Raw genomic sequence first — 12593 nt, 5'->3', positions numbered from 1 at the left:
CACTGTTGAATTTTATTTTGTTAGCTAGCGCCCAATATTCAAGTCTGTCAAGATCTTTCTGTAATTTGAGCCTATCTTCTGGAGTGTTGGCTATTCCTGCCAGCTTGGTGTCATCTGCAAATTTGATGAGTTCCCCATCTATCCCCTCGTCCAAGTCATTGATGAAGATGTTGAAGAGTACTGGGCCTAAAACAGAGCCTTGGGGTACTCCACTGCATACTTCCCTCCATGTGGATGTAGTTCCGTTGAGGACTACACGTTGAGTGCGGTTGGTCAGCCAGTTACGGATCCATCTGGTGGTGGTGCTGTCTAACCCACATTTTTCTACTTTATCTAGTAGTAGGTTATGATCTACTTTATCAAATGCTTTACTGAAGTCCAAGTAAATTATATCGACAGCATTCCTCTGGTCTACTAATTTTGTCACTTTGTCAAAGAATGCAATAAGATTAGTCTGGCATGATCGGTTTTTGACAAACCCATGTTGGCTTTTGGTCATTACTTTGTTTGCTTCTAGGTGTTTGGTGATTCGTTGCTTGATTATCTTTTCCAGAATCTTCCCCGGTATTGAGGTCAGGCTGATAGGTCTGTAGTTTCCTGGATCTGTTTTTTTCCCTTTTTTGAAGATGGGAACTACATCAGCTCTTTTCCAGTCCTCTAGCAGTTCCCCTGTGCTCCAGGATCTTTGAAAGATATAGTTCAGTGGTTCTGAGATTTCGTTTGCCAGTTCCTTCAGAACCCTGGGGTGTAATCTATCCGGTCCTGGTGATTTGAACTCGTCTAGTGTAGACAAGTGTTCACTTACCATTTTCTTCCCTATTTTAACTTGTGTTTCTGATCTGTTTTTTGTGGCGCTGTTTTTGATAGGTTGGATTGTTTTTTCCTTTTGTGTAAAGACAGATGCAAAAAATGAGTTAAGTAGATCTGCTTTCTCCCTGTTGCTTGTCATCTTCTTGCCATGTCTGGCATGTTCTGTGTTTGGAAACTCAAGAGAAGGCAAAGAATGTACTATGGCTTAATAAAGGTGGCCTAATATTGGCAAGTAGAATTAGTGAATCTCTCAGGATACTAAATGTATAATTGCAAATGAAATAACTAAACTGTAAAACAGTATGAAGTGTTATCTAGATGATTATAAGTACATATGAAAGTAGGAATCCATCAGTAAATGACACTTGCATGTTATACTGTGTTGAATGTTGAAATTGAGGGAAAATTCTACAACCTTCTGAATAAATGCAAACCAGAGAAAAATTATCTGTGTTAATTGAAGGATGAAAACAAGATGAGAGTGTTTTCAAAAAGTGATCGAGTCTTTCAGAAATTCAAAAATGAATGATAATTTATTTGGGAATATCCATTTTTAAGAAGTTCTGTTTGGAACGTAAGATTTAAACATAAATTTATTAATATACTGGTATATGCATATAAAAAATGAATGTAAATCTAAATCCTTGAAAATTTCATGAAAGTTTGAGAAGATTAGTGAAAGATACAAAAATTATGAGAGGTTATGATGTCTATGGAGATTCTCAGTCATCCAGGTCATGGCTGTCCCAAAGATGTTTTTTCAAGCGGCAACTGGACTTTCTAGTTTTTCTTTGAAGACGTTTCGCTTCTCATCCAAGAAGCTTCTTCAGCTCTGGAGAAGCTGAAAAAGCTTTTTGAATGAAAAGCGAAATCTCTTCAAAGAAAGCCCAGTTGCCTCTTGAAAAAGCACCTTTGGGAGAGATTTATTAAGCAGATCACTGTTTGAGAACAAATCGACCTGAACATAACGAAAGAAATAAAGAAGGGAGAACTGCAGGAAGAAGATGTACAAGTTCTGTATGAAAAAGTATTAAAAGATACTCTCCCAATAAAACGAATGGAAATATGCAGAAACAATGAAAAAATTGTTAAAAGTGGCACAAAACTCAAAAGTGGGGGAACTGGTTAGAGTAGGTATCATCAGTAAGGACTGAAGGAAGAATTATTACTAGTAGGAAGTGAAAGGCTGAGGCTGTAAGAATTGCATGAGGAGATGGCAATTTGGAGTGAGTTTCTATGTTGAGAAACTCTACCAAAATAATATTATGTAAATAGAGGACAGTGGAAATAAAGTGATTTGGACCTAGAGGGCATGAAAGAAGAAAAGGGGGTCTTAGCGAGGATCCAGAGGAACTGTGAGGGACAACAGAAACATTAGGATAATGACAAGTATAAGAAGGTATGACAGGAAATGCTGGGTGAGCCATTCCAGGACAACTTGTAATTTGATACTGGCCTTCAGTTCAGCTTGATTGCTGAACTGGAGTCCAGTCTAGAGTCCTGATTGCTTCAGTCTGGAGTAGTGGTTTCAGTCTGGACTCCAAAGTCCAGATTGTTCATGACTCTGGTCTCAGGCTTTTGCTAGTAAATGCCAGTTCTATTTGTAATATGACCATACTCATAGTTGATTTGTTCATGGATAAATAAGGCAACCTGTAATATATTATTAAAGCTTGACTGGCAGAAGGCAGTGATTCTACTAGGTATATGTATCTTCCTAGTGAGCACAGAAGGGTTAAGGCCATACAGATTTTGGGGCGGGGGGGTGCTACACTGGAGGTCAAACAAGGCACAGCAGGAGAGGTTACATTTCTTGGGTCCCATAAAATTATATTATTATAGTTGGTCACATAGTCAGCTGGATATTTACACTGGATTTGGCATTTTTGTCCAGCTATCAATTCTTTCTCAATAGTAGTTATATTATAATAACATTTTCAATTGTTGGAAGAAATGTCCATCTGGGTTCAGTTCCAAGTGGGGAGAAAGACACTGGAAACATGGAGACTGCTTGAAAAGATGGTTTAATGGTAGACAGGACCACATGGTTTTGAGGTCCTGGACAAAAAAGGCACATGGTGAGAGAGAGAGATTTTATACCTTTTGTTGGGCTTTGAACTTGAGTTGTATTCCGATTGGACTCCCATGGGGCCATGCAGGGGTAACTGTAGGTTGTCTTTTGAGTCCCAGGCTTCCTTGAGCCTTGCTGGGTGATGCAATCTCCCCAGGTGCCATGCGGTTCTGTTGCTAGATGGGTAGAGAGCTAATCCTATCTTTGTTAGATCTTGGGTGAGGGCATTTGCTTATGAATAGACCTAGCTATTCTCTTTATATCTTTAAGTGCCAACATCTGCTGTGGGCTATTGAGGAGGGTGGGGTCTATTAAGAGTCAGTCTGCTTCCTGCCTAAAAAACATGTTTCTCCATTTCTCATCCAAGGAGGTATAATATTCTGCCTTTTTAATATTTCCTAGAATATTTCATTCTTTTAGGAGAGGGGTAGGTGCTAACTTCCTACACTTTTTAGTATATTTTATTTGTTTTAGCTAAAAATTTTGTCTGTATATATTTTTCTTAACTTTCCTGGCATTCTCAATTCAGTGTTGGATATTTTGAATATTAATTCTGTTGTGCTGGTTAATAATCAGAATAAAGTTAAGAATTAACTATTACCTTTTCCATTGCTAGATCTTTTTATCTGCTTTGCTGGCTAGGTTTTTGTGTAATGGCCATATAATACTTCGCTTCAGCATCTCTCTTTTCATCTGATCTTTCTTATAGGTCAGTTTGATCTCATTCTCTAAGCCTTCATAGTTTTAGCATCAGCTTCATTGTCTTCCAGACAATGCCTTTTAATGCCTTCTATTCTTTTTCAATTATCTGGTGGGCTTGCAACATTCTACAGTCTACACCCACCTATTTTTCTTGATAAAACATCTGGCAATGTTGCTTCATGGATGAAGGGCATGACTTATTGTCAATATTTTTCTGGCTTTCCTATCCAGGACTTTTAGTTTTGGTGCTTATATTTGATATTACAGTATTGGCATCTTTTAATACTTGTGCTAGTTGTTTCTTTGGAACAGGCTTCAATTCAGGCAACTTTATTCTGTTGTTTTTCTGCTATTCTAGATGCTCAGTTATTCTTTGTTTTAATTTGTCTTTGTCTGAGGCAGAAGAGAGGGGCCTGGTTTGAAAATGAAAATGATTCAATATGCTGGCTTCTTATATTCCCAACTCTCATTTGTTTGTCTCTGGTGTGAGATATTTCTGGTAAGGCTTCAATTTTTTTTGCTCTCTGTAGACCTCTGCAGTTCTTCCAATTCTGCATCTGTGAATATTTTATTTTGTATAATAAATTGATGTTGATTTGCTGGCCTCTGTTGTGTTATTTCTGATTCTGAATGTTCTTTCTGGAACTGGTGCATTCAACTTTTCTTCCAGCAACATTTCTGCATGGATGAAGGATGTAACTCATTATCATTGTTTTTTCTGGTCTTCCTAACTAGGGCTTTTAGTTCTGCTCAAGTCCAATTCATATTCCAGCTGTGGAGTGCAATTGCCCTGGTGTTAATTGCCTTGAGGACATTTTCTCTACTGATTTGGATTTTAAGGTCTTCTTCACTCATGATATATTCATTTCCAATCTTTTTCTTGACTTTAGTCTGCTTGATGTTGTCAGCTTAAAAGATGCCCATGTATTTCTATCAAAAGTCTTGATGTTATTTCCATAGGGCATCTCGATTCTTTCACTATCTTTTCACTATCTTCACTAAATAGTGAAAAGATAATGAAAGAATAAAAATGGCTCACTGGAATGGTTATTTAGATACCATTCCAGGGAGCCATTTTTGATTCTTTCACTATCTTTTCACTATTTAGTGAAAATAGTTAAAAGATATTGAAAAAATTGAGATGCCCTATGGAAACTATTTAGTTTTCACTGTTTTCCTCCTGTCCTGTTGAGGGTGAGAATGGCATATTTATGCAGTCCAAACTCCACTGTAGTCTCTTCACTGTATATATAGTCAATGTTGAGCAGTGATTCTATTTCAGATGTGTTTTTTTCCATATAACTTCAGTTGTTTCTTGTAAAGGAAGTAAGATAGCCTGGCAGATGTTTCTGATGTTTCATAGCCATGGCCTCACTTGTTCAGTATTGTTGACAAAGGAACCAATAAATGATAAATAGTACGAACAATACAAACAGTAGCAACAATAATGCATCTCCTTGAAAGATTCCTCTCTTGATATTAACCTCTCTCGACCATCAACTGTGTCTTCCATTGCGCCATTGATTTTTGCACAAATGTTCTGATGTTTCTACCAATTCATTATTTCTAGGCACTTGATTATCCAATTATATGATAGGGAATTGAATGCCTTTGTGTATTCAATCCTCACAATGTTAAAATTGGTCTTCCTTCTCTTACAGTTTTCAACTAGATGCTGTTTAATTGCATCAACTACCTCATCAGTTAGCAATCTGAAATGTGAAAGTTATTGGTAAGCAAATAATTGGCCTATAGTTGCCTAGTGCTGGATCTTTTATTATCAGTTAAGTTTTGCCAGATGTTAACCAATATTTGATTTCACCTCCTTGCAATATTGTTAAACAGCTTGGCAAAGAGTGGGTGTAGATCACTCAGCCAAAAAACATTAATAATGATTATTAATTTATTACTATGGCTCATTGCATGGTTAGCGAGGTGTTCAGACTGGATTTGATATTTTTATCTACCTATCAAATCCTTCCCAAGGACATGGGATAGGCAGATATTGATGTTTGATGGTGTTAAAGGTATCATTGTAAGATGTTTCAAGTAAAGGTGTGTTTTGCAACTGACTGGAATGTTTTCTCACTTTAAATCATTTCGTTTGTTCCAGTAAAGATATCCCATTAGGTTTTTTAAGGGATTAATTAAGCTGCAATTGATTTTATAATTCTTGAAATTCTTGAAATAATTACATTATGAACGTATATTCCTCTGCTCAGTTTCATGAATTAGCCCAATAAATTTGCAGTAACTTAATTAGGGTAGATTCCTCAGTTCTCGTTTTTAGTTTAAAGTTTATTTCTTTGTCTCCCCACTTTTTTAATAACATGAAAATGTTTAATAATATTTGTAGCATACAAACAAAAAGTTAATTGTTTAGATTTGTGCCTCTGTAGAGTATTTTCCCAGCACAGACACATACATCTACTTTGTGGGAGGAGATACAAAGTCTCTGATAGTGGATTAATTGCAGTTAATTTTGACCAGAGATCTTTCTTACACAATTATTTCAACATATTTTCAACATATTCTCATTATATAGCTTTACTATGGAAATTCTTAACAAGATATTGCATGCTTTTCTATTTTATAGACTTTTACTGTTAGTGTGAGTATACATATTTGGCAGCTTCATGTTCCATCTTGTGCTGCATAAATGTGATTCTGTCTTCACATACTGTGAAGAATTCCCCTGCCTATAATGATACTTTACAAATTATGTAGACTCAGTGATTGACTATGATTAAAAAGACACAAATAATTCATACAGGCTGGAATCTTAAATATACTTAATAAGGAATAAGCACCATTTCCAGCTATAGGACTGTTCTCCAAGTAAACATAAAATGTATTGCATAACCAAAGGATACATAATGGGATTTTAGTGACTATTTAAAATCTTAGCAGGGTTATGAACTACAGGCCAATTCATTTAATGCTAGTGGAATTGTAGTTGTTTTGATAGTACCATTGGTTATGATTGTCCAGTTAATCTGGCTAATAATTCTTACCGAATAATTCTTAAACAGTCTTTTCAATTAAGCAGTTTATTTTTTTATTATTACCTCATATTCCTCATTGTAAAAGAACAGCTAAGTGTCTTACAAAATATAAAACTATACTCACCATAAATATAAGCTAATATCCTAAAAACAGCAGTAAAAACTTCTTTATAAAACCCCTCAAAAGCAAAATTATCAGGAAATAAATATTTTGGTTTAAAAAGAAGAAATTCTTACACCTTAAGCTTCCCCATGCAGTCCTTTCAGTGACATACGCAGCCTGATTGGATGTTTCTTTACTCAGAAGTCTCTAGGAAGTTTTATATACTAATACACACTTCCATCAGTTAACACATTTCCCCTGCGCTCTTTATTTATTAGAAATAATTATTTATCAAACACATACACGTCTTTACTCATTCACTGTGGCTGAATTTCAGAAACCCCCCAGCAACAATCGTGATTTTGGGAATTCTCAAAGTAAATTTCAACCAGCGCCAAGCTTCTTTCAGAAACGGATCTCTTGAGCACTATTTTACCCTTACTCATGCATTCGTTGTTCTTTTTGTGTTGGCTTTTTAAAAAAAGAATAACATAACTACTCCCTGCCGATTATTTTCTCGCTTGTTTCAAGCTCTCGCATGTGCCAGCCGGGGCCATCTACAGCGCACCTCGGTGGAGACCGCACGAGCTGGAACAGCCAACAAGCTGGGACGAGCTCCTAGTGTCTGTCAGACAGTTCGAATGCCCTATCAGCGAAGGAAATGGGCGGGCGTAACGAGCGGAAACCCAATAGCAGCAGACCCCCTGTACCTGTGCGGTTATAAAAACTCTGCGTGGCTTCCCTCACTTCGCTTCCACAGTATGGCCGGCGACATTAGCTAGCGCTCGCTCAATGCTTTTCTCTGTAACGGGAACACACGGAATACAAGGAACCGAACCGCACCGCATCGCCTGCACGCTTGCCTACTCCGCACTTCTTGCCTTCCATTTCCCTCCTTCCCCTACCCCAAAGGATCCTTAACAACCCGCCACCCTTTCTGCAACCGGTCGCTGGTATATATTTTATATATGAGCGCGCGCACACACTCACACATGTATTTTATCTTATAACTTAATATAAGATTACTGCCCCATCCAAGGTAAAACCTGCTTGGGACGGGCTGAGACCCCAAGAAGGCGCCGCGGCCCTGCCTAGAAGCAACAGTCCTATCAGCTGTAGCTGGTGTAGGTGAGGAGGGCGGCGGCGACAGCAGCAGATTTTGGTCGGGGGGGTGTCGTTTTAATTTCTGTGGTTGGTTTTGCGGAGTTGTCTCACCATGATGGAGGAGAACGGTGCACACTTCTTCGAAGGGACTGAGAAGCTACTGGAGGTGTGGTTCGCCTGGCAACAGCCCTCGCCGCAGGAGCCGCACCAGAGTAATGGCTCCGGCGACCTCCGCACCATTCCCAGGTGAGTTGGAGCCGGTAGGAGAGCCGGTGGGAAACGGGAGGGTGGAAGAACATGGAAGGGGTTAGCCGGGCAAGTGGGGGAATATGCCCGGCCGGTGGCGCGCATGCCCTGGTGAAGAGCGGCCGTCACGCCGCACCGCTGGGCGGGAAGCGAGCGAAGCTAATGGCCGGGGAAGGGGGGCGGGCATGGCGGCTGCTCCATTCAGGACGGCGTTATGCTGCGCGAGGCGAGGGAGGGTCGGGGCCCGCCCGCTCCGAAGGGAGGGGAGGGACTTTCACCGGGACGGCCTTGCTGGGGGCGGGCGGGGGGGGGAGCGAGCCGGCCCCTTCAAGTAACGGCCGCTAACGTTCCACTGGCGCAGGCAGGCCCGGCCTCCGCGTGCGGCGGCTGCTGACGGCAGGCCTTTTAAGTTCCCCCGTAGGCCGGCGCTCTGAGGGAAACTTAAAACAGAAGAGCAGTTCACGTCGGGAAGGGCGGAATTGTGACCTTGCTAGGGCGGGACGTGACCTTTTCGTGGCTGTCCTTTTAAATTATAGGAGGCCTCGGAGATTGCCGGTCCTCGTCTCTCTTCCTCTCTTCTCACCCAACCCCCTCCCCCCCCGAATATATTCATTTCCAATGCACGGCGGGCTTTCCCGAGTGGGTCGCCTTATTTATTTGGCTGTGCGCTCCGTAACGACGGAGTGCGTACATAAGTTCTTGTCTTATGCAGAAGGGGGTGTTTGATCTCGTAGGAAGGTTCGAGGGCCACCGGCAATTCTCGCAGTGTTTGATATGAACTGAACGGGTAGGCATACGGGTTGGTATAAGAACTCGGCGAACCCCAGCGAGTTGGCCATCACAAGTGGGCGGGCAGGGCATCCACGGACATCTCTGCACCAGAGTGTTCTTTAAAGAGCGGATTGGGTGCCTGGCCTGCAGACTCGTAAAGAGGCTGGGACTATTCAGGCTTTTTCTCTGAAACCGGCTGCAGCCTAGTTATCTGATTCTTAACCGCAAACCTTTTTGTCGAAGTGTCGAGGAGGGCAGAGAAGTTTCTTCTGCTTTTTCTGGTCTCTTCCAAGTACAGTAAAAAATAATAATAATAATAATGCAGGCCGTTGAGGAAGCTGGCAAGGATGTTTTTGTAGAATTTATGGTTGGTTGGTTGGTTTGTTTTGCGCCTTATAGGGTTGGTTAGGAAGAAAGAGCATGAGTGTAGGCAGTGGCTGGGAGTGGGAGGTTTTATGTATGCATTTATTTGCCCTTCTGGAATTCAGCAATGCAATGGGATAGACAGAAGCCCTCCAGTGTTTAACTCAATTTGCAACCTTTTTTTTTTTTTAAAAAAGGCTTCAGTCTCAAACTCCACAAGCATTACTTTTTAGTGTTACTTTAAGGGGTTGGGTCTGGGACTGTCATCTAGTGGGCATTTCAGGAATGTGGAGGAGGCGCCAACTCCTCAATAGTCCATGGGGGAAGGGTTACATTCTCTACAGCCTTAAATGCACACTAATAGTACTAGTATTTTACTTGCACTGCACGTACAAAATAATAGTTTGAATCTGCTTAAGTAGAATTTAGACATTTGAAAATTACAATGTCTAGTCTATATGCATGTTTGAATGAACTACATTTAGCAGAGAATAATTAAAGGTAAATGGAATAATGTACCCTTTTTGTGTATGTTTATTTTCATTCTCCTCTGCTAATGTGCTAAGAACAACAAAGAAATGATATTGACTTTTTCTTCTTTGAATAAGAAGAAAAAATTGTAAAAATTGATACCTGTTCTCAGCTTTATGTAACTTTATGCATTTGTAATTTTTGTTAGCAAAGAGTAGTAGTATTGCCTTACACAATGTAAGCCGCCCTGAGTCTTCGGAGAAGGGCGGGATATAAATGTAAATAAATAAAAAAAATAGTGAACTGCAGGAGTTACTCTGCCAATAAATTACCTTTGTGGAATGCTGTCACAATTAGTGCACCTTCAGAATTTTTCTGAAAACAAAAGTCCATTTGGAAGGCCATCTCAAATCTCATTTGATAAGAGTTGCATTATGAATCAATTTGCCTACTGTGCAAAAATATAAACAGTAATAATTGGGTTTGTATATTTCTGACTTCAAAATACATTATGCCTATATATACCAAATATGTAGTAGCATAATTTACTTTTATATGACAGTTCTATATTGTTTGAATTAATTTATTACAGATTTAATGGTTTTGTAATATATTTTGTGCAGATCAATTTTTAACTAAATTGGTTGTTTCACCTGATACGACATACTGGTTTGTGATTTGTACTGTTCATTTTGTAATGCCAAATCTATAAATAGCAAAATATAAGAAACTGCAGTACCTAGACTGGATGTCTAATTATGCTTTTATTCTCTTTCCTCACAATATTCATACCATTGTACAGGCTTTTCCCTTGTCCAAACTTGTCCTTGAAATTGTTTTTTATTTGGTAAGTTAGGCTGAGAAATTACTGATGCATATCATCTATGATCTTGACCATACAGCATGGAATGCATGAAAGGCTTCCTGTTGCCTTTCGGGTGCATTTCAAGGTTCTGGTAACCACCTTTAAAGCGCTCCATGGCTTGGGACCTGGGTACTTACGGGACCGCCTTCTGTTACCTCATGCCTCCCACCGACCCGTACGCTCGCACAGAGAGGGCCTTCTCAGGGTGCCGTCCGCCAGACAATGTCGGCTGGCGGCCCCCAGAGGAAGATCCTTCTCTGTGGGGGCCCCCACTCTTTGGAATGAACTCCCCCCTGGTTTACGCCAAATACCTGACCTTCGGACTTTTCGCCGCGAACTGAAAACATATCTGTTTGTTCGTGCGGGGCTTTCTTAAATTGTTTAGTTTTAAATTCTAAATTTCTTTCTGGTTTTAATTGGGGGTTTTTAGATTCTTAATTATTTTAATTTCGGCCACACTGTATAATAAACTTTTTAATTGTATTTTAACTGTATATTGTTTCTTTTTACTTTGGCTGTACACCGCCCTGAGTCCTTCGGGAGAAGGGCGGTTTATAAATTTAATAAAATAAAATAATAAATAATAATAAATAAATAATATCAGTGTGCCCATTCAATTGTTCTGGTAAATGTTTAATTATTAAAAGTTACTCTGAATTTATCCATTTATTTTTCTATGGATGGCAATTGAGTGTTTCTCTATAAACAATCATTCATGAAGTATGTCAACATCTCCGATAATTTCAATAATACCCCAAATGCTAATACAGGAATTACTTAAATATATGATGGGTCATAGACCCAAATTACATTAAAAAAATTATATAAAATACACGCTAGCATATATAGTAAAAGTTTGTACTTGTGTTTAGACTACTGTCATCAATACATGAATTCTGTATACTACTTTTTTGCCAGCAAGAGTTTCCCTGGAATTTATTATATGCCAAAAGATACTGTACATAGAATTTGTTTGTCCAATCTGGAAATGGGAGAAGAAGATGCCTTATTAGATCATTACAAATGTCTTAGTAAAAATTACAGTAAATCAGAGCATGACCCTGTAATTCAATACTCGTCTTTATAAGGACAAAGCTTTCCACCATGTGGAATTTTGCAGTATTTACTCTCCAACACTGCTGCTGACAGTAAGATATTAAACTCTGGTAGTGTGAAGGCCTTCTGAAACATGTTGATCCAAACATAATGCTAGCTTGAAATAAAATTTCCTTTGACCCAGCTGAGCTCTGATCATGTTAACTAGTTGGGTAATAAAATGTCTGCAAGCTCAGAGATCACAAAGGACTCCATATCAAATACCCTTTCTTTGAAAACATTCATTGCCTGATTTTTATCCTGGACACCCACTCCTTTCTTGAACTAAAAAATTTTTATTTTGTATAAATCACACAAAATATAGCTAATCTTCATAAATTGATTTACTACATTCAGTATTGTAGTATTTGCTTCCAAACTTGTGTGGGCTTATAAAACTGAGGAAAGGAAAACATGACATCCAATAAATCAAGATAAAACTAAGGTAAATATAAAATTCAGAATAACATTTTTGCTTTCACTATTCTCCTGAATCAATGAAGGAGGGAGCCATTTTGATATCTATTGGGAGATTGTTCCATAGGACTTGCATATTACCAAACAGCAACACCTTTTAGTTCTCTTCTTTAAGGGGGGTGGGTGGGGAGTAAGAGCAGTTTCCCCTTTATAATCTAGCCAGATGGGTCTGTTCAGGTTGGAGTAATCAGTTTTATAGATACCCAAATGCCAAGCCAGAAAAAGATCTGCAAGTCAAAATCAACATTTTAAATCATATTCAGAAATCAGTTGGTAGCTGGACCAAGGTTCATGGCACTTGGCACATGCAGATGTGACATCCTGAAATTATCCTGAAATGTTTCTGATGTGTGCATGACAAGAAATATGTCAAAACAAAAATGTTTATGTATTCTAGTCCTGAATTACTCAGTCCTTTTTTGAGACTGGCTGCAACCATTAAATTGTTTCCACTAAGCATAAGAATAACAAACACCCCTCTCATAATATTATGAACAGATGTCCTAATTT

The 12593-nt window shown here is 39.0% G+C and overlaps 1 protein-coding gene across 1 annotated transcript in view; it reads left to right on the top strand.

Moving 5' to 3' along the window:
- The first annotated feature begins 7237 nt into the window (after window positions 1-7237).
- The window catches only part of AMD1 (adenosylmethionine decarboxylase 1), a 30344-nt gene continuing 24988 nt past the window's right edge, over window positions 7238-12593 (top strand). The window contains exon 1 of the mRNA XM_058173953.1: window positions 7238-8041. Coding sequence (XP_058029936.1) covers window positions 7908-8041 — 134 coding nt within the window. The 5' untranslated portion in view covers window positions 7238-7907. The remainder of the gene's footprint in view (window positions 8042-12593) is intronic.

Source organism: Ahaetulla prasina, chromosome 1 (genome assembly GCF_028640845.1).
Source record: "Ahaetulla prasina isolate Xishuangbanna chromosome 1, ASM2864084v1, whole genome shotgun sequence".
NCBI classification, from domain to species: Eukaryota; Metazoa; Chordata; class Lepidosauria; order Squamata; family Colubridae; genus Ahaetulla; species Ahaetulla prasina.
This window is presented reverse-complemented; position numbering and strand designations above follow the sequence as displayed.